Raw genomic sequence first — 23,476 nt, 5'->3', positions numbered from 1 at the left:
TAATTTCCTGTCCATATGACTTCTATTGAAAAGTTTTATACAATATCACCTAATCAAGCCTTCCCCCTACCCCTACTCCTCCCAGATCCTTTCCACCTCCCTACCCACCCAACTCTGTAACCTTTCTTTCTCTCTCTTAGGAAAGCAGACAAATGAGGAAAGACCTCCCAACCCTAACCAGGTAACTTTGTTTGGCTGACATTGGTTTGCAACAGAAAAATTAGTATTGTCCATGTTGTTAGCTTTCTTAAAGGCAGGAACTACTACAGCGAATGCTTCACCCACATACAGACAATAATAACAGAATGTTAAAGGCTAAGCATTTCCTTGCACTTGTAAATCAAATGATGAACTATATAAATTCACTGAAAATGAGAGATAAGATGAAATGGTGTGCTAAGGAAAAAGCATTGAATAGTTATTAGATTTTCCTCTTCCAAGTGGTGGATATGAGAGAATAGCGAGAAAGAAAAGGGATACCACTGCACGTGAGTCCTTGTCCACCACTGTGACAAAATGCCCAAGATAACCCTTTTTTTTATTTTTTTGGTTGTGAGCCTAGCCTTTAACGGCTGAGCCATCTCTCCAGCCCCAAGATAACCCTTTTAAAGGAGGACGAGGACTAAAGTGTGCTGGCACATGCCTATAGTCCAGAATGGGAGGATGAGGCCGTCTGAATTACATAATCAAATCCTGCCAAAGGAGGAGGGGAGGGAGGAGAGAAGGGTGAGGAAGGGAAGAGGAAGGAGGAGGAGGAGGAAGAGTGTGAGAAAGGGAGGAGCTGGGAGGAGGAGGATCCTCTTTACTGTTGGAATTGCTGGGGGGGGCATCATCTCTCCCTCTCCAACTACCTCTTCCTCTCCTTCTCCCTCCCTCTTGCTCTCCCTTTCTCTCTCCCTCTCCTCTTTAATTTCTGTCCCTTCTCTCAAAGTATTTTGTGTCTTATTCTTCCTCTTTCTCTCAGTGTAGAAGCTACTTCTGTGTCTATCTTGGGACCAGATTCCCTGCTGATCAGTCAGAGGAATTAATTAGTTCCTCTTAACCTTAACCCGTGCAACCTGGCCTGGCCTTCCTTTTCCCACTTTCTGTTCCCATTGTGTAGGCTATTGCTGAAGCACTCACTTAGAAACTGGGCAATGACTCCATGTTTCCACAAGCCAGTATTACTTTGTACAGCTGGGAGCTTGACACAGGGCCCTCTCCTGTCTCCAGTCCCAGTGAGCTTTAGCTGGGGAATGGGGCATACAGGGAGAAAATCAGAGGAAAGCAAGTCATGAAGATACTTAATAGATGAAGGGCAGATTTCAGGAGCAGGATCCTAAGGTTTTTTTTGAAAACAGGAAATGATTCAAGAAACAGAAGAGGAAATGGATATTAAATACATACTTTGCCTATTTCATATTTTCCCCCAGAGATTCTCATATTTAAGATCTTAATGTTTCTATTAATACTGTTAGCAAATACTTCAGTTTTTTTAGTGTTTAATTTTGATGACTTAGACTAATCCTCAATACTACTTGTGATTTTTGTCATCTTAAACAGCTGACTGCTTATTTTAACTATCCTCAATAAGTCTGTAGTTCTTCTGTTTGAAAATATCACAATGTGTGCTGGACAAATTATTCTACCACTTTTCTTATTCAGCTCCCTTGTGGAAAACATAGTCTCAAAACTGAATATAATCACTTCTTGTGACCCTCTCAGTCAAGCAGGCAGAGAGTCCATCTCACATAATCGCTTCTTCAGAAGTTTTGATTCTCCGTTATTCTAAGAGTTCCAAATCCAGTTAGCTGCATCTTCCTTTCCTCTACGTCCTTGAGCCTGAGGGCATGACCTCTGGGTCCATGTCACCTCAGTGTGGCCTTTGCATCCTATGCACTCTCGTCACCATGCATGAATGTTAACAGTTCAGATTCCTGAAATGCAACCAGCCCTCCTTCACTGGGAACTGGTAAAACCCAGGGGTTTGCAACTCAGGGCTGTGACATGTTCTGAGAACTCTTCAATGAGCTCGGTTGGGGCAGCTTCAGAGATTCACTGGCTGGACAGTTGGTTAGCTCTCATATGGAGCAGACATTGACACACACTATGGCTATGATTTCCACCTTTCTTATGTTGTGTTGAGTATTTTCACACAGCAGTAAAAATGTGCCAAACATACCAGAATCGAAAGCTAGCTTTCTAAAACAAGTGCATCTGATATTCTGACGTTCCTGTACCTCAGCACTTCAGGGCCTGCCCTCTTGTTAGGAGCATCAGTGAAAGAATTTTGTGTAATTTCAAAACCATCTTTTGTGACTTAGAATAATGCAATGCCTTGTAAGATAAGAGCTGGCCATCAGGCTGCTCAGGGAAGAGCTGAAAAGCTAGCACTGATATGCTAATAGATCCAGTCATGTGACTGCTCAGTTAGAGCCAATCCCAAACAAGTCTTGATAAGTTAATGAACTAACTCCCAAGTGCTACTGATAATGTCAGTAAACCAGCCCTAAGCTGTGAGCCCGGATAGTGAAAAGCTGCCACCCAATGAAATGATACATGATAAAAAATTGGAACTTTGTAAGCGGCCCCTGGGATTGTGCTGTACTGCCTTGCTTGAGTCTATGTGGGTAGCTCTGGTTTCAGTGACCACAGTACTTTCAGCACCACGGTTAAGCTCATACATGTCAGCCTGTCAGTGCTAACCACCAGCCAATGCTCTCAAGGGCCCTCTGGACCTCCACCAGTGCCATCCTCCTTGGCCTGCCACAGCTGAAGGACTTCACAGTGGATGTGGGTCAAGCCTGCAAGCTTTCCAAGTGTCCTCACTGGAGAAGATTCCCCAGTGGAGTTCTGCTGGCTCACCGTTCCCACTTGGTTAGATAAAGTATTGTAAGAGACAGGGCACCAATGTTATATTATGGTGTAAGGGTGACTGGGGGCGGTTTTTGGGGCGGGGGGCAGGGGGGCAACAAACACACCAGGCAGACAGAGCCTAAGGGAGAGGCTTTATTAGAAAGGGGTGGGGGGATGGACGGAAGAGGAAGACAGGGAGAGAGAGGGGGAGGAAGGGAGAAACAAGAAAAGTCCTAACTGCCCTTTCAGAGGAGCAGCAGGAAAGAGTGCAGAAGTGGGTGGGGTTTTTCTCTTAAAGGCCCTTTGTACCCTCATGCAGACTACATAGTGACATAGCAGCCATAGGAGCCTGGGCTAGCCGGGGTTCTTCCTGAGTGTATTCTGCCAGGTGACAGGTGATGGGAAAGGCTAGCATAATGCCTGGGTCCTTACAACAGTTACATTTTAAGTTCTAATTACTATCCCTAAGAGATCCATTAAACAAAAAGTTGCCTCTTGAGCAAGCCCCTTGCCCAAGGACAGATAATTCCTGAAACACTGGAGGCTATTGTTTATGGGAAATAACAAGTCACACGTTTTCACTCCACTAAACAAGTTTGTTTGATCCATCTGCACTGGTTGTGCATGTGGGGGAGGGGGAGGTTCACAGGCAGGAAATGTGTCAGGATGTATGCTTGCCCCTGACTGAATGTAGGTAGGAAACATGTCAGGATGTATACTTGGTCCTGATTAGACCAGATGGGAAACTTAAACCATTGCAAACTGTGACTGGGACCATATTTCTGGGGAACCAGAGATGGACCTGACCAGAGTCCATCCTCCTGGCCAGTATTTAATTAAAGCTTACTTCAAAATTGGCTTTAAACTGTGTTAGTGGTCATATTGTCGATTGGTGGGATTACAAGTATAGGGTATGTTTGTGTGAATACATCGAGCATATTAGAAAGACAAAACTTGTGTGGTCAATCCTAATTGCCACGTGCCTCACAAACTGTGGAGGCCAGGGCAGCTTCATACACACCACTTGGCTGCACTGCTGCCATGCCCAGGCTCAGTGGAGACCAGCCAGAAGTAGGCCTGAAGTTTCAGTTTACTTGGGGCAACACCTGACTCCAGGAGAGACCACAAACTGGGACCATCTGGGCACCACGCAGGAATGAACATCCAAGGAGAATGGTCCAAAGGAAATTCCTAACATTCTAATCATTATAGAGAGAATCACTGATGGCCTTTAACCTAAACACACACTCATCCCCTTTCACCGAGATACCCCTAGTATTACAATTATCCCTGAGCTAGTTTTCTGTAATTTTTTAAGACAAACATACAGCTTTTCTAAAAAAAAAACAAACTAATTTTCTTAGATGTCATAGCAGATTGCATGTTTTATGCAAGCTGATGTACTGGATTAAAAACTAGGACTGGTAAAATTTTAGGTACATGAAGAGAAATGAATGCCTGACATTTGGAACAGACCATGAAGGTCAGTTTATCACGGCATTTGGGCCAGGTGACTAAAAGCCCACCTGAGAACATATCGCTTCTTAGACTGTTTACTCTATCCTGGATGTGGTGGTTTGAGTAATAATGGCACCCACTGGCTCTTATATTTGAATGCTTAACCACCAGAAAGTCACACTATTTGAGAAGGATTAGAACAAAATAAAGAGGTATGGTCTTGTTGAAGTAGGTGTGGCCTTGTTGGAGGTAGTATATCACTCGGGACTGGTGGACTTTCAGGTTTCAAAAGCCCATGCAGGCCAAGGCTCTCTCCTTTCTCTCTCTACCTACAGATCAAGATGTAGAACTCTCAGCTCCTTCTCCAGCACTATGTCTGCCTGCATGCCACCATGCTTCCCTCCATGCTCTTTGCCATGAGAAAAAAATGGACTAAACCTCTAAAACTGTAAGCAAGTCCCAATTAAATGCTTTCTTTCCTAAGAGTTGTCAAGGTCATGGTGTCTCTTCATAGCAATAAAACAGTAACTAAACTGGTCAATAAACCCTATAGGTATCTTTCTAGGCAACAGGTCAAGTCCCTCTCCTTCATCCCTTTAGATCAACTCAAACTGGTTTCAGAATTCCTTGGTGGTGAGCAACGTGTACTCCTTGGCAGTGTCCAAGATTGTCACAGTGTCATTCAAGGCAATAGCAGGCTGTGCTTGAAACTGGTAGGAAGACAAGGAGTGATTCTTGCTTCATACCACATACTAACTTTTGAAAAGAAGCACAGTGCCTTATGCACTTAATGAGACAAGAGCTCAGGGCCCTCTGAGCTCAAAGATCCTATGGGGTCTATAAGCAGCCTGCACAGGAAGAAACTGTCTAGAGACAGAATGAAGTTTATAGTTGTGAGGGCTATTCTTCTTTGACATCTTGAATACATCTGGAATTTATGGTGATACATTATTAATGATTTATTAAAGCTTGCCTGAGAATTTAGAAAGCAAAACCAGCCTCAAACTATAGACATCAGGCAGTGGTGGTACACACCTTTAATCACAGGACTCAGGATTGAAAGGTAGACAGATCTCTGTTAGTTCAAGGCCACACTGAGCTACATGAAATATATCCAATCCTAAAGAGAAACAGCTCACACAAAGACGATCTCAGCACTTAGGACCACACACCTTTAATCCTAGGACTCATAGAAGTATTTAAGGCAGGAACAGGCTCTTAGAGCTGGCATTCTTTCTCCAGCCACACTGAGGATAGGAAGACATTGAAGTCTCAGAATTCTCCAGCCACACTAAGGAGAGGCAGCTGTCTGCAGCTTTGTGAGAGCTCATGGAGACAGGATCAGCCCCTTCAGCCTGAGGCAGCAGTAAGAGCTAGTGGCCAGCTGCTTTGCTTTTCTGATCTTCAGTCAAGCTTTAATAAATCATAAATATCACCACAAATCCCCTTTTATTGTCTAATACAAAATGAAGGCTATAACTAACACAAAAAAGACTTTATAGAATAAGTATAATAAGTATATACAATATATACAGGGAATAAACACATTAACAATGTCTAGTCATTTCCATTTGGCAAACTGAGAAAACATCTAGTCCATCTGCATTTGACAAATTCGGAAAAAAAAAAACACTTCAGGAATTCATTAAAACCCAAGCTGCTGGGTGCACCGGTGGGGTACTGTTCTTGATTGGATCATTTGAGGTAGAAAGACCCATCCTAAATCTGGACCATTTGAGATGTGATCATCCGCCTTAAACCTGGGACCCACCTTCTGGTGGCAGACTACATAAAGGTATGGGAGAAGGAAACCTTTACTCTTTGCCTGCTTGCCCTCACTCATGCTGGCAAGTCCATTCCTTTGCTGGGATTAAAGCAGTGATTCTCAACCTGTGAGTCATGACCCTTTTGGCAAGCCTCAATCTCCAAAATATTTACATTACAATTCATAACAGTAGCAAAATTACAGTTATGAAGTAGCTGCTAAAATAATTTTATGTTTGGGGGTGGGGGCAGTCTCTGAAAGTGTTTTGGAGATCCCGGGCCAAGGAATACCACAAAAATCACAACACAACAGACTTTTATTGGGGAGGAGGAGGATGTGAAATTGCTGCCTCTGAGTGGAGATGGAGATGGAGACGGAGTCAGCAGCAGACTGGGTGATGATGGCGGCCTTTATAGAGGGGATATGGAGCAGGTACATAGGGAAAATATGGTGATGGTGATAGTGGCAGTGATGGAAACTTGTCATATGAGGCAGGGGATCAGGGAGCACCAGGTTCTAGAATGTGGACATGAGGAACTGTACTAAAGGATTGAAAACCACTATATCAGAGCCTACTTACGGGGGATTCTGATGTATACCAAAGACGAGATGAGACATCTGGCTCTTGGACATTCCATCAGGAGATAGCCATTACTGGAACAGTCAGATCATAGCCTGTAAGCCACTCTAGGTAGATGTATTTTACCATACAAACACAGGGGTCACTGTCAATAAAGCTATGAGGTAGACAAACCCAAACCAATTCTACATGTGCTTTCTTCTCAGAGAAATCACTAAATTAGAAAAATTAGTCATGCATTATTACCTTTTCCACTGAATATAGTTGCTACATTTTCAGGAGGAGAAAAATACTTCTAAGACCTGGTCCATTATTAAGAAATGCAGTTGGTAGTTTTATAGGCTTGCCTGCTAGGTACCCAAATTGAACACAGGGTAGTTCATTAGTCAGATAAACCTGGTCCTTACTGTTAGGACAAAAGGTTAAGATGCCTATTTAACATATCAAATCAGACAATAACCACCAAGTTCTCCCTGCATCCCTCGGTCCCTTCCTGTTACTAGGGAGGGACTCCTGGATGCATACTTCCACCCCCTAACCTAAATTTCTCCAGTCCAGAGGCTGTTCCACTGCCCTTCCCTATAGAATCCAGCCTTTTATTAAATTTCCAAACTAATAGGGCATCATGCTTCAGTGCATACAATGAAAACACTCTCCTACCACATGATGTCTAGATCTGCAGAAAACAGTAAGCTGGAACCCTCTCGGTGACAATAGAGGAGAATGAAGTAGGAAGCAGCAGCTGACCCTCCAGCAAGCTCAGCACCAGCGCTGGCTGCCAGCTAATGCTGCTAATCCATTTGTTTCTAGAACAACGGTATTTCATTGACATTAAAATCCCTCTGACAATGGAATGATGTAAACAGCCAGGATGCATGCCCCAGGCTTGGGGCTGTGAGGAAGGAACATGCTGACTTCATGGCTCAGTCAGTGCTCCAGAAGCCAGCCACTGCACATCCTGAGTGGGAACTGTCCCTAGCACTTGTCTCCAAAGAACCCCAGGGAATCCCAGGGGCTCTCAGTGTCATCCCTGCACTGCCAACATCATTAGGTCCCCAATCCGAGACAGCTAACTAAAACACGGATTTCTCCATATCATCTGATAGCGTGAGCCATCTTTATGCATACTTTAACAGAGTTTTTTCTACCAGGCTTATAGGAACAGTTTTAACATTGGCTCCTATTTTTTTACTTCTAAGAAAAAACATCACAGTCACTATAAAAGCACCCATTGCCCCCCCTTTCTGTGTCCCCAAATACACTTTCCCACCCCCTTATTCTAGACAGAGAGTTCAGTATTTTTGCAGGTCTTAACTAAATATCGAGCCAGACACACCCTGTTCTTGTAGCACTTATGTCAGCTGGCAGCTGCTTGCAGTCACAAAGTTAAAAAGTAATAGACATTGCCATAATGCTTTAAGGACAACAATATTCTAGCCCAAACAATTTCTTCTTGTGTGTAAGATATGCTCTTATACAGTTCCCTTTTCTACAAGAGTGTCCCATGTCTCAATCTCTCTGTAAAAGACAGACTTTGATAAGGTACTCTTTTTCCCCGTAAGACCATACCTTACCTCTTCTACCAATATAAGTTCCTGAGTATGATAAAGATGGATCTTTGTAACATGATAAACAAAAGGACTCAGAGACTGATACTGGGGTTCAAATTTCAAGCTGAAAATCAGAAAAGCGAAACAGCTGGTCACTACCTCTTACCAATACCTCAGGCTGAATGGGCTGATCCTGCTGCCTCTCCTCAGCATGGCTGGAGAATCCTGAGAGTGAATGAAACTGACGACTGGAGACCCTGCTCCTATCTTTTATACTCCTCTAGTGCTGGGATTAAAGGTGTGTGATCCCAGGTGCTGAGATCATGTTTGTCTGAGATGTTTCTTGTTAGGACTGGATCAATCTTGTGTAGATCTGGGTGGTTTTGGACTCACAGAGATCCATCTGCCTCTTAATCCTGAGTCCTAGGATTAAAGGTGTTTACCACCTCCTCCTAGCTTCTGGCTGCTGGGATTAAAGGTGTGGGCCTACCTTGTATAGCTTGAGGCTGACTTTGCTTTCTGAATCCTCGGGCAAGCTTTAATAAATCATAAATAATACATTACCACAGATCTTTCCATACCATAATTTGCATTGCATCCCCCCCCCCCACTGGATCATATCAGATCCTACCACTGATTCTATATGCTTGGTATCCAGGGAACTTACTCTCAACAGTTGGCACTGTGAGTATTCCTGAGGTTTCTCACCTACCCTGTGTATGCATGCCCTTCTCTCCTTTCCAGAACTGTGAGGCATGGCTGATGTTCCAAGTGTTGTTCTGTCATATGTACCTATTTCTTCCTGCCACTACAATTCTGAGTCTCCTTCTCCACGAGGTGGTTCTATCTACCTTTTCCTTAGGACAATTATGAAAGCAAGACCCATTAATTTGAGTCAGGAAAGTTCCCAGGAGTAGGAGGTGTGGTCAGCAATTCCAGATAAGAAATTTCAGAAGCATTAGCTTCCTGCTGATTCTAAGAGGGATATATTTGAGAAAGAACAGAATTTCCAGGGAAAATTACAGTGTTACATGTGTGACTAACAAAGTGAAGCTAAAGTCCACCAAAAGAATCAACAACATGAAAGAGGAAAGAGCCTGCGAGCTGCATGAATTTTGCAAATTCCTAAGCTGTCCTGTGGTCTACTGGTCTTTGCCAAGAGAGAATCCATTTCCCTGGGTGCCTTGTCCCAAGGAAACCTGTTGGACAGGTAGTCATATGCTGATCTGAGACTAGGCTATGTAATTCCCAACATAAAGTTATATTCATAAGAGAGGGGCTGGCTGCAAGCCAGGTCCATGTGTTGACGCCCTAAGTTCATCAAGGCCCTGTCTATATTTTAGGACCCTTTGTCTCTACCTGTACTGCCCATAACAACCATTTAAGGCTTGTCTTTGAACACTCTCTTCATTAGGGTTTCTATTGCTGTGAAGAGGCATGGTGACCATGACAACTCTTATAAATGAAAACATTTAATCTGGGTGGCTTGCTTACAGTTTCAGGAGTTTAGTCCATTATAATCATGGACATGGTAGTGTGCGAGCAGACATGTGCTGGAGAAGGAGCTCGGAGTTCTACACCTTGATATGTAGGCAGCCGAAGGAGAGACTCTGTGTACCACACCAGGTGTAGCTTTAGCATATGAGACCACAAAGCCTGCCCCCACAGTGGCATACTTCTTCCAACAAGGCCACACCTCCTAAAAGTGCCACTCCCTATGGCCAAGCATTCAAACACAGGAGTCTATGGGGCCATCCATATTCAACCACCACAGATACTTATTCTGGTTCTGTGGTGGAGGCTGAGATGTTCTACTTCTAATGTGTTTGCACTTGTATGACATATGTGCTGCAGGCTAGAGAGTCACACATTAGTGAGCAAATCTCTCATCTAGGAAGCTGCGTCAGAATAGCTCACAAAGGAAGTCTAAAGGATACAAGAATGTTAGAGAAACTCATAGGAAAAAACAAGAAGGGACTGGTTTTTTGGAAAGAGATGACTTCATGTTTCTTAATTTGTAATAAACTAAATCTATAAGGACTTAGAATCAGATGCTGACTCATACCAGGAAGACAGACCAGGAATCTCCTTAATTCTGTTATACAAATTGTAAAAATTCATATTATTTTTACAAATTTTATACTTATAACTCTTGGGACATGAGAAAGGACAAAGCTTTTGTCAGTTCTGTATGGTAACAGATCTAACATTAGCCAATGGCCCCAGCCTAAAGTATTGCTGTAGTTACTGTTGGTTTTTCTGGTTTCCCCCAGTCCATGAATGTGATCCTCAGGGACAAGACCTAAGGTGATTGATGCCCCTTGATTTGGTGAATGAATCATCCATTATGACTTTTCCTACTTGGTAGCTGACCCCTTCAGAGCAGCCCAAGAGTCTTTGACACCCCTGCACCTTCTCTCTCACCTGCATGTTTTAGTGACTTCCACAGAACTCTATGCTTCTGGCATTATTCTTCTAGTAGTTATGCACACACCTCCTTGGGGATAGGACTGAAGTATTGCTGTGTCCAACAACAATAAGTGAATGATCTATGATTGTCTATAGGGACTTCCTCACCATACACGACAGCACCAAAATACAACCTGTCCTTTCTCCTACAGCTGCTTGTGTTTCTAATTTCTTCCACATGCTTCACACGGTCTCCAATTATCGTCACCTCTGCTTGCTCTTACAATAAACTAGGCAGGGAAAGCTTTACCCGTAGACAGATTAGAACACTACATGAGCAAAAAGAAGCAACTATCTAGAACAGTGGTCCCCAGCATTCCTAATTATGTGACCCTTTAATATAATTCCTCATGCTGTGGTGACCTCCAACCATAAAATTATTTTGTTGTTGCTTCATACATAACTGTAATTTTGCTACTGTTATGAACAGTATGTCAGATAGGCAACCCCTGTAAAAGGGTCACTTGACCCCCTCCAAAAGATTGAGAACTGCTGATTTAGAGTCATAACCTGTTATTCTCTAAGAGAACTAGGATGAAAACTTCTGTATATCTATTCTTTCTCTCTCTCTCTCTCTTTCTCTTTCTCTCTCTCTTTCTGTGTGTGTGTGGGGGGGTGAGAGACAGAGACATTAATCTGGGTTTCAGGGTACTTGTATATAGATTATTAGAATTGAGTGCAACAGATTATCTGTCAAAAACAAAGGCAAACAGCACTGAAATGCCATAGATACCAAGAGGAAACTGGGATTCTAAAATTCTGCTGCGTGGGGAGGGGTCAGTTGAGAAGAAGCAAGGACATCAAGAGGGAACTGGGTGAGGGAAAACAGGAGAACCCAACTACAAAGCTTCCATGAGGAAAGTGAAAACCAGAGACTTGAACCAAAAATGGAAGTTTATTAAAAAGTACCTTACAAAACTTGTTCTCAAATTGTCATAGTTATAGATACAGACTAAGCTTCAGGTGATTATGCGTGAAAACAAGTTGAAGGCCTTTTGTATTTCTTCCATTTGAGCTAATAATATTTCAAGAACAAAATGAAAACATGATTCCACATTAAGTATCACCTGCATGTGTGTTCACATAGGTCTGTGTTTCCTTCCTTTTCTTTCTTTTGAAACAGAGCCTTCCTTTGTAGCCTCAGCCTCAAGCTCAGTATGCAGCCTAGAAGTAAAAGCATAACTGCTAGTTGAGCATGAAAACATTCTCACAGTCATATCAATGGCTACCTTCCTCTATTTGCACTTGCCCTAACTCGCAACTGTGGCCGGGTCTAATTACTGAGATGGGTAGCAATTTGTTTGGCATGAAAACATTTATACCGCTGAAGCAACTCTATCCTCTCTTAACATGAAGACTTGGGCTCTGTAACAAAGGAAGGTTGCTTTCAAGTAAATCCAGCATTTGAGTCCTTTCCTTAGCTAGACTAAGTTAGATGTCGTTTCCCTGAGCCACAATACCCAGGATACAAAGTCAAATGAGCACAGCCTAGGCTAGATTTGTATTCTTGAGAACTTTGGATTTGGTTCCAAAGTCACAGATGGTAATTTGGCATACACTGAAAGTTAACAATAATCCCATGGTTCTGTGAACCAAGCCAAGTGGTCATCTTAGTGCACATGGACACTGAACATCTTTTTCTAGCCCTACACTTTGGCATTCACACTACCTACAGCTCATTTTCTGAGGAAGGAAGTCTGTACATCACAGTAAGACTTAGGAAATTCCTGATTCCTCTCAACCTCACATCTTTGATCTTTGTCCCCAATAGCCACATAGGCAGAGACTATATAGGCTATATACTCCCTAGCCTATATACTCTAGCGACTAGAGTCTATATCTCTTTCCAAGATCACCTGCAGCTAAGTCAAAGTTGCATACAACAGGGGGCAGAGAGCAGGTAGATACTCAGGTAATGGACCGTCAACAGACAACAAGATCTTTTGCAAACTGACATAGCTGAATGCCCCAAGATGCCATTTGTTTGGCTTAGAGAGTAATGCTGAACAGCACACATGCATTCCATTGCCTCCCTATCTCACACTTCCCTAACAATATCTCCCTTGTTTCATGACCCTCTTTCTAACACTATAGCAAACTATTACGAATACACACACACACACACACACACACACACACACACACACACACAGAGTTTCAAATCTAGGTTTCACATAAAAATAAAACACAGTATACATCTTTCTGAGTCCAGCTTATTTTGCTTACAATAATGTCCAGTTGCATCGACTTCCCTACAAAGACATTTCATTTTGCTTTATGGCTACGTGAAATCCAGTGAGTCTGTATACTACAGTTTCTCTACACTGGTCTGTGGTGGTCTGTGGCTTGCCTGTTGTGACAGGTACAGCAATACACATGCATGTGCAAGTATCTCTGTGCTGTGCCCAGGAGCCAGCAATCTGGATCATGTTAATTCAGTTCTCAGGTTTTTTAAGAACCTCCATACTGATTTCCATAACATCTGCAGAAGTTTACATTCTCACCAGCTGTTTCCCCACAACCTCACCATGTTCGCTATCATTATTTTCTGACTAGAGTGAGGTGGGATCTTTTCAAAATAACTTTTTCATGTTTTGAGATTTTGATTACATTTCCTCTTCCCTTTCTTCCCTCCAAATTCAGTGTACTCTCAAGCCCTTGTTCTCTTTCAAACCTTTTCTTTGTTGTCATATCTGTGTGTGTTCCTAAATACATAAATAAAATCTTCTCAGTCTCTATAGTGTTACTCATGTGTATGTTTGCATGACTGACTGACTGTTCAATATTGGACAACCTAGAGAATACTCCTTCCCCGTACTCCCAGAATTCTTTGGTTACCTAGAGTCCTTTGTGTAGACTCAAGGTCTCCTGAGCTTTCTTTGCATATCTATTGATGTTGTCTTTCTTCAGGTAATATTTAGGCACCCATGTTGGTGCAATTCATGCTGAGACTTCATAGGGCTCTATTCACTACTCCAAGAACTATTAAGTCTGACTCAGGATTTACACTGTGAGATGCCACAGATGATAGAACCTTCTTTCTGAGAAACACCACTGTATGACAAATCTCTAAAAAGCAACTTAAAGATGGAAGAGGGTTTTTTTTTTTGTCAACTTGATACAAACTGGTGTTTAGTAAAAGGGAACATCAGATGAGGGATTGTCTCCATCAGAGAGCCTGTGGCTATGTCCTTGGGGAATTTTCTTGATTAATTATTGATGTAGGAATGGAAAGCTGCTCCACCCCCGGGAAGGTGGTTCAGGGTTGTATAAGCGAATCAAGCCAGCCAACCACGGAGAGCCAGGAAGCAGCACTCCTCTGTGCTTCTGCTCCAGTTCCTGCCTTCAGGTCCCCACCTTGAGTTCCTGCCCTGACTTCCCTCAGTGATGAATAACAGCCTGTAAGGCAAAATAAACCCTTTCTTCTCCAAGTTGCTTTTGGCCATGGAATTTATTACAGCAACAGAGAAGTAACTAGAACAGAGGGTTTATTTTGGCTTAAAATTTGAAAATGATGTCTTCTGGGCCACTGAGGAAAATGGAGAAAACAATAGCCAGAGACTAGGGGAAGAATGTAGTGATAAAATGTAATAAGGAGAATAAAAGTCCCCAACCCCCAAGTGAGGGGGGTTACATGATCAGAAGCTCAGACCCAGGAGCAGCTGCAACAGCATCGGCAGCTGCTCCCTCAGCCCACAATCGTAGGATGTGCTCCGGCCGTGGAATCCCAGACCACAGATGTGCCAGTTAATTCTACCTAACCAAAGGCAGTTATTGTCTTCTCAAGGCCCTTTGTCTTATGATAACTTTGTATGAAAACTTAGTGTACTAAGTAATCTCTGTAACCATGGGAACCCTGTGGACTGGGACTTGCAGCCTCGGGACTTCTCTTCCCCTCTTTTTTCTTTAAAAGTGCCTTGCATTTTCAGCTTGGGGCTTCAACTCTCCCAATAGAGTTAAGCCCCAGCTAGCTGGTTTTCTGGAAATAAATGAACCTTCTTATACTTGCATTAAGTTCCTTAAAGCCTTGGGGTCCTCTCTGAGTGGGCACAACAAAAACATGGTGTATCAGGGTGAAAAAGTCAGAATTGCAGGACGCTGAGGCCACAGTTTTGAATATGAGGGGAAGAAGCAGAGAGCATTTGCATGCTCAATTCCAGTTTTATTTTTTGTTCCATCCAGAATTCAGGCCATGAAATGATGCTACCCACATATAGACCTCCTATCTCAACCTGATCAAAACAACCCTTTGCATGCACACCAAGAGGCTCTTCCCAGATTCTAGGTCCTATCATGTCAAGGATCAGTAAAAACTGTCACAGCTGCCTCTTGTTCTAAACCTCACTGTGTCCTCGATCCCCTGCCTCCTCTCTCTCACACACATACCCTGCTACCCCCATGAATTTAAGAATAGGCATATTACATGTTGCTGGAAGGTTCTAACAAGTGTGGGGAAAGATAAGTGTGGTGAATGAAGTCTCCTGTGGTGTTTAGAAAGTGATTTCTCACATTTGAGGGAAGGGATTAGGGACTTAGCTACAACAAAATGCTCTGAGATAGTTATGTGGAAAACTGCTGGCTGCCTCTTTTACATGCTAGTGAACAAGAGAGTCGGAATACGAAATAATCGACTATATCTCAAAGACAGAACTAGAGAAATGGCCTTGGCAATTCATGAAGGAAATGAAAGGACACTAGGAAAGAGCTTACACACAACAAAAGCTGTATGATACAGGGAAATAAGCTGAGCTATCCCCAGCTACACAATTCCCTGGAAGAGGGAATAGATAAGCCATTACCAAGCAGTAACCCAGACAAACAGCAAGCTGTCCTACATTCAGGACAAGCTGGGACACCTCACAAGCTTCAAATTCACATGCAAGTTTTGGTAAGACAGTGATACTTCTGGAAGATGGGTCAGTGTTGGAGAGAAATCCCATTATGACTCGGAAGGCAGAGGGCAGAACCTTCATCAGAGGGAATTGTTAAAAAGCTTAGCTACCCTAGGGCCTCAAGATCAGTGAACATCAACAGGTTGGGAAAACTCACTTTATTCTGCCATTGCCCTGGATGAGGGAAGGTACAGAGAGACATTGTGAAGAACGCACTGGGCATTGACAAACAAGGGCACAGAGAGCAGGAACCTGTTCCAGGACCTCCCTCAGTGGTCCAGAACAGAGCTCATCAACCAAGAATTTGATATCTGAGGTTTGATAACTCTGAGCCAGAGGACAGCAGACACATAAAATTCTGCAGCCGCTGTCTTCCATTAGAAATGCCTGGGATTTCTCTATAATTAGTAATATTTTTATTTTATCTTCTTGCCTTCTAATGCTGTTTTTATGTTTGCTATTCTGTTTTAAGTACATTGAACCTTGTTTTCAAACATTTACTAGGAAATCTTGGTTTGTTGTTCCTTTAGTTGTTTTTCCCATTGCTTCCAATTTTCCTTTTGCTATTTTTCCCATATTTTCTATTATTACATTTTTATCTCTTGCTGTTTTCTCCACTAAGGCATTCTCCTCTGTACTTTGTCACCCTTGTTTCTCCTCTGTTTCTCTCCTTTCAGTGACTGTCTTCCGTCTCATTCGTTCACTACTTCCGTAATTATTAACTTTAGAGCAAACTTCAGTTCTACATTCATTTGTGATAAGTTAGTCAGTTGTGATTGACTTAGGTGTGTTTCTGTATCTTGTATGTTTGACATCGCTGCTGAAACCTTGGTTTGTCCCTTCCTTGCTGAGTGGCTCTAGAGATATGAAATCTTCAAGAGTAGCTACTCAGCAAGAAGATCTTTCCCAAAACCTCAGAGGAGACATCCAAATCAACAAGTACATAAATTGCAACTCTTACATTCAATTTGAAAAAAAAACAAGGCAATATGATTTTTTAAAAAATGCATATGATCCCTTGCCTACTGAACTCAAGGGTACCAAAACAGGGTAAATGCCAAGATTTCAAAGTTTTTATAAAAATGATCAATGACCTGAAAGATAATACAAAGTAGAGGATGAATTCAATTCAGGACATAGAGAAGAAAGTCTGCAACATTCAGGATAAAGTCACCAACTCAGATGAGAAAATTGGTGTGATGTTTTGAATGAGCAATGTACCCAAAGGCTCAGGCATTTATTTACACTTTCTCTCCAGGTGCTGATGCTTCCTGGAGAATTTATAGGAAGGTGGAGAAATATATTACCAGGGAACAGGCTTTGAGATATTATAGCTTTATTCTGCTTCCAGACTGCTCTGTGTACTTTCTGTCTATATTTGAAGATGTGATCACTCAGGTTCCTGCTTCCTTTACCTGCTGTCATGCCATCACGGCCATTACAGACTTCTCCTCTGAAAATGTAATCCAAAACAAACTCTTTCTTCCATTTGGGGGAAAGCTATATGCTCTTTAGAATCCAGTGGCACACAAAGAAATAGTTTGAATATGCAGCTTTAAAAGGAATGGACATTGCTGGAAATCAATTGTTGTTTAATTTCTAAATTTCCTTATTTAAAAATAAGTCACAGAAATTATCATCTAAAATACTGTAAGGAGTGGGACAGATAGTTCAGAGATTAGTGTTTTCTCCTTAATGAGGACCAGAGTTCAGATCCCAGCACCCATGTGACAGCTGAGCATGGTCTTCCCTAGGACATTCGCCCAGCCCTGAACAAGGTAGAGACAGGAGGATTGATAGGGCTTGCTTGATAGCCAAAGAATAGGAACTCCATGCACAGTGAGAAACCACGCCTCAAAGAAACAAGGTAAGCAGCAATAGACAGGGACACATGATGCCCTCCTCCAGTCTCCAGGCACCACAGGTTCTCATCCACAGTGTGCATAACACACACACACAAACACACACACACACACACACACACACACACACACCTCTGTTTCCCCATATACACAGGCAAAATAAATAAATAGGTGAATTTTTATACCTAATTTAATGTGTCCAAGTGTTCATTACTGAATGCCAGGCAAATTTTTCCAAGAACACAAGGTACAGAGAAAAGCAATAGCAATACAAGATATCATCATGGAGATGGAGGGACCTGATTTTGCTAACAAAACCAAGGATGAGCTATCAAGAGTAAGATTAGGAGACTGGGGAAATAGATAGAACTTCATGTACAGCACTTATTATTTGGCATCTAAATCCACAAGACACTTTGGATGAAAAAAATTATAAATAACCAAAATTTATTTCTCATAGTTCTGGAGGCTGAGAAATCTAATAATCATAGTTTTTGAAGGTCGTCTGGTAAGGCATACTTGCAAACAGTTTCCTTTAGCCTCTTTTATGAGGGCACAAATTCCACTCCAGAGAGTAGAGTGTTCATTTACTCGAAGTCCCCATTTCTTATACTACTACATGGGCTGCATCACGGGGAGCTTTCAGACCCAACCCCAGACCACAGCACCGAGTTTCATTCTCACTTGGTCCTCAATATTACTGAATTTTGCAGTTTGCATAACAAACATTAAATAGGGAAACTTTATGTTCTATATGTCAAGAGCTGCCACAGATTATATATCACTTCCTTCTCACTCCAAACTTTCACAAAGCTTCTGTTACTCCTGGGTTTTCTGACACTGGTCCCATTACTACTTGGGCTGGAGCTGGTCTTGCTCTGGGATGAGTTAAGTTGTTAGATGTTTAGTAGATTTAGCAGATCCTTGTCTCTTGCCCATTAGATAACCCAAACAATCCCCTGCCAAGTCATGGGGGCAAAAAGAATGTCTAAAGACATTGGAAAGCTTCCCTCAGAGAAGTGAAGAAGACACATGCTCAGCAAGGCTAGTAACTCCCTCAAGGTTAGTATTACAGTAAGTAATGGTGACAATATCTAAAACAGCTTCTACTGACTTCCTGGATTTCAGTTTGTCTGTATACTGGAATGACCTGGTGAGTTTTATGAGTTGCTAATGTCTTCGGTCCTTTCAAGATCAAAGAATGTCCCTGAGGCACAGGGGAGATTTCTCACTAAGTCACCCACCCAGAAAATACAGAGTGGTTTAGTGGCCATCAGGAAGAATTCAAACTCTACCTACTCTGCCCCAGCCACCAAAACTTCACCACTGTCAATTCTGAACTCCCTTATCTTTTGGGAAATAAAGAAACACACACACACACACACACACACACACACACACACACACCACTCATAAAATGATACAGCATGATTTACTCCCCAAGTACAAAAATGTTCCAAAGTTTCTCCAATTCCTGTATCAGCTAGTATTCTTTCAATTATCCATTTCAATTATCCATGAAAGTCAGAAATAGAGTTTAATGTGACAATCTATGAGAGAAAGGAAACTTATCTAATATAAACTCCGTTATCAAACCATACTTTAACTTTTGCCTATCAAGCATTTATATTTTTAAAAACTGACTACTCTATCCAGCCAAGATTTTAAAGTCTTTTCCCATGTTTTTTTTTGTCATTTTGTATGTAGAATACCAGTATCCTACAGGCTGTGACAAATGGTGACTGGATTTGAAGAAAGCCCAGCTCCAGGATAGTTAGGGCCTGTTATAGGTCAATTTTTCCAGTGTTCCCAAACTAAGATACATACTTCATCCATAAAAAAACAAGTGTTGTGGTAAGGTCTAAAACTCTGCAAAAAGAATCTTAATAAAAAGTAGTCTGGAGAATATCAGAATAAAGTGATAATACCCAGAGACATATGGAATAGCTGTTGAGAAGATCTGCTGCACTGATGCAACCCTTCGAAGGATACTGAGGTATCCCAGACATGCTTTGCTTAGAGATGTGGAGGTGGGAGTGTGTCTCTCGGTTGAGCCCAGAATTTACCAATACAGCGAGTATAATTAGGCAGCTTACTCCCGGGATCCCTGGTCTCTACTCTCAATGCTGGAATTACAAGTGGCCGATAAGATCACTGTCATTTACATAGATATTATATATAAGTATACACACAATACATATAACAGTATGTAGTAGATACATAGCTCCAGTCTTCATGCACTAACAATCCTACTGATGAATCCCAAACTCACTTTGCATACAGATGTGGAGGTAATAGAAATAGGTTTTTATACACTAGCAATCCTGTTAATGAGCAGACACCCCCATGTCTAGAAAAACTCATATATTCCAAACTGCACTTTCTGTACTCTTCTATTGCAGTCCTGATCTGGGTACAATGTGCGTTTCCAAACTCAGAGACTCTCACACCTGTGCTCACTCCAGACCAGGGACAAGGAGTCCCCTTCTAATTCCAACCACTAATAGACTCAATATGCAAACACTGATAAAGAACAAAGATGCCCCTTGTGCCACTCCTTCACAGTCACCAGTTTCAGATCCCTGTAAAACACGAACCTGACTTTTGATGAAGGTGCAAAGTCAATGCAATTGGGAAATAATTTAATTTCTAACTACTAGTGCTGGAGCAACTGGCATTCGCATCCAGAAAACAGAACCTTGAAAAACATCTCCTACTTTGTACGAAGAGTAATTCAAATACATCACAGGCTAAATGAAAACTAGAAAACCCTTTGTCCAAAGCTCCTGCCTAGCAAAGAGCCTCCTAAATGGAGACTTTCTTTGAATGATGAGAATCTTTTGATATTCACTATCAACCCATTGTTGCCATACCAGAGCTTCTGCTGGTGGGGTAATTTCGATAAGGCCCCTAATAGCCTCAGGGTGGGTCTTAGAACCTCAGCCCCACCCCACAAGCTCTGAAAAGCTGGAGATTGAAACTCTTGCAAAATCTCTTGCGCAAAGAGACTGGAAGAACTTGTCAGTTAGTGAGGTATTCTGGGAGGTGGGTTGCCTGGGGAAGGCAGGGAAACACCACATCCCACCTCATTCCCTGCCTTTTACATCTCTCCCACCTGGAACAACTTGAGTTGTGTCCTTTATAAGAAACTAGAATATGCTAAGCATACTATCTCCTGGGGCTTTATGAGTTTTCTACCAAATTATAGAATCCAAAGCTGGAGGGTTAAGAACCCCACAATCTATAGCCTACAGTAGCTAAGAAATACAGGAGATGCTAGTCTGTAATTAACTCTCCAGTAGAATAGTTTACGTACTGGTGTTAGCACCAGGAAGATGGTATCAGAATTTAATTGAAGGGCATTTAGTTGCTATCCATATATCTGAAAAGTATCTTAAGGCAGGGAAAACTCTTATATTAGCTGTCAGAAGTGTTGGGTAATAGGGAAGCCTTGTGAAGTGAGAAAAAAGGTCTTGGGGCATCATCTCTGGGATAGATAATGTAGTTCTGAGGCATGCACATCCCACAAAATCAAAGCTGATGACCTAGGCACCATCTAAACTTAAAACATTTATTATATAAAAGCTGCAGCTAAGAGAATGTAAATAGGCACAACTGGGAAAACACCTGTGACTTATCTGTTGATGTCTTACATCTAGAACATATAAAGAGCTCTCCAAACTCAACAATAATAAAAGCAAACAGTGCAATCAATGAAGGAAAATATTTGAACAGAAACTTCACCAAAACAGATAGACAAATGGTTTAAGTATACAAATGAGATTCAACATCATTAGTTATTAGGGAACTTCTACTTGTGACAATAATACACCTAAGTCAAATTTATTGCTTTTATTTATTTATTATTTATTTATTTTGATATTTTCAGACAAGGTTTCTCTGTGTAGCCCTGGAACTTACCCTGTAGGCCACACTGGCCTCAAACTCACAGAGATCCACCTGCCTCTGCCTTCCAAGTGCTGGGATTAAAGGTAAGTGTCACCATTCCATGAATCTAAGTCACATTTGTAAAAAGAGAAATTACATTTTTTGGTGAAAGTATGCACATATAAAGCAGTCTGAATTCGCATATACCATAGTTTGAATGCAAAATAGTAGAACCATTTTGAAAAACTGTGTTACCATGTTCCCTGTAGGTATGGCCTGCTCAAATTCCTCATGTGAATATGTGCAGCAGCTTGGCTTCTAATTGCTAAAACCTAGAAGGTACTGAAATGGCCTCTGATGGCCACATAAACTAGAATCTCCATAATATGGCATAATATTCAGCAATCAAAGAAATATATATTAACACAGCAATGCAAGAACAAAAGCCAGGCTCTAAGGCTGTTTGATACACAGTCCAGGCACTGGGTCCCAAGAAGGCAAATCCTGGGGACCAGCCAGGATTAAAGTAGGGGAGAGAGGCTGACTACAAGGCTATGGTGTTGCAGACCCACTCTGTATCTTGATTTTAGTGGTGATTAAATCATCCCAGGCACTTACGCAGACCATGAACCAAAAAGAGTAAAAAAATGATTTTAACTTTGGGGTTATTGTGTAATAGGGAAGAGCCACGCTTTTAAGGAAGAGTAATTTTATTCCATATAAATTTAAAAACAAATTTCAAAAATGAAATCGGAGCAATCTCACCATGGCATTTTCCATCTTCTATTTTACATGAAGTCAAGGGGCTTTTTTGGTTCATTTTGTTTTTAAAGTTTTAGAATTCTGTAAAGGAGCTAGAAGAAGCAAAATAATTTTGCATTCAAAATTCATCAAATATGTAAATCTGGACTTAAAATGATTGTTTAGCTGGGCATAGACAGTGATTCACAATTGTAATCCTAACACTTATGGAATTGAAACAGGTGTTCGGTTGAGGTCATCCTGGATTACAAAAAGAGAGTCTGTCTCAAAAAATATACAGATGTTGTTCTACACGCCATAGACTGTATATTTATTTGCCATCTTTTTAATCACAAGATCAATTGTACAAAATAAGTTGTCTGTACTCTTGATACTCTGGCATTTGTAGCCTCAATGATTACCTTCCCTAGAGATAGGTAAGGACCCTGTTGGGAATATGACTTCCATATGCAAGCCAATAAATCATGACTATCTCCTTAACAATGTATACATATCACACACACACACACACACACACACATCCTAAGTCAACCTAAAGCAAAGTGTGAGATGTCTAGAGACCACTACTGTGCCCCCAAAGTCCAGAGGAATTATTCAGACTAGCCAGCCCTAAATTCCTTCTCATGACCTCACTCAAATTTTCTCGGAAATCCGAAGTCTCTGGTTCCTGCTCCTGCGGCTGTCTTCTGGTTCAAACTAGGATCTCCCCATGCAGTATGAAATAAGCTCTTTCTATAACTCATGAGTGAAATGAATTTCTGTCTGCTCTGAGGCACTAAGAACGCCCACACCATGGCCCACGTGCACATTCTCAGAAGAATTAGAATAGCCTTCCTTTTCTGTCTGAGTGCATGTAAACACAGGAAATGCATGCTTATTTTTCAGTTAGGATTTATGTTTGTTTTCTTTTTTTGTTTGTTTTTTACGAGACAGGGTTTCTCTTATCTTCTTTTGATATTAATTTTTTGAGATTTTTTTTCTTTTAGATAAGCCTAGACAGACTAGCACCTGGCCAACTTACATGCCTGTTCTCCCATTCATAAAAGAAATGTTTTGTATTTTCTGACATGAACTTGATTGATTGATTGACTGACTGACTGACTGATGCTTTAATTTGGCTTCACTAATTAGTTTTTGAAACAGGGGCTCATTCTTTGCTCAGGCTGGTCTCAAACTTGAAATCCTCTTGGTCCAGCCTCCCAAGTGTGCATCAATATGCCTGGTTACATGCTAGATTTCTTATTATTATTACTATGAAAGAAAATTATTTAAAAGTCCATGGACTTTGTAGAGATTTTTAAGAGTGCCTCACTGACTTCACAGAAGTTTTCTGAGGCAGCTATGAGTGGGCTTTTTTTCAAAGCGTCTGACCGACATCACGTACCACACAGCCATCACTGCATCTGTGAGTAGGT

At 41.6% G+C, this 23,476-nt stretch overlaps 1 protein-coding gene across 7 annotated transcripts in view; it reads left to right on the top strand.

The window, feature by feature from the left end:
• Nucleotides 1–23,476, top strand: part of B3gnt5 (UDP-GlcNAc:betaGal beta-1,3-N-acetylglucosaminyltransferase 5) — a 75,393-nt gene that overhangs the window by 26,090 nt on the left and 25,827 nt on the right. For 5 of the 7 annotated variants that reach the window (XM_021231517.2, XM_040751107.1, XM_013118760.2 and 2 more), the window contains 3 exons: nucleotides 141–181; nucleotides 2,706–2,871; nucleotides 4,629–4,776. In XM_021231517.2, coding sequence (XP_021087176.1) covers nucleotides 141–181; nucleotides 2,706–2,861 — 197 coding nt within the window. In that variant the 3' untranslated portion in view covers nucleotides 2,862–2,871; nucleotides 4,629–4,776. Of the gene's footprint in view, nucleotides 1–140; nucleotides 182–2,705; nucleotides 2,872–4,628; nucleotides 4,777–23,476 lie in introns of those variants that run through there. The other 2 variants (XM_040751109.1, XM_040751108.1) reach the window with 2 other exon arrangements.

This window comes from Mesocricetus auratus, unplaced genomic scaffold (genome assembly GCF_017639785.1).
Source record: "Mesocricetus auratus isolate SY011 unplaced genomic scaffold, BCM_Maur_2.0 Super-Scaffold_100008, whole genome shotgun sequence".
NCBI classification, from domain to species: Eukaryota; Metazoa; Chordata; class Mammalia; order Rodentia; family Cricetidae; genus Mesocricetus; species Mesocricetus auratus.
Note: the sequence above shows the minus strand (reverse complement) of the source record. Positions and strands in the feature narration are given on the sequence as shown.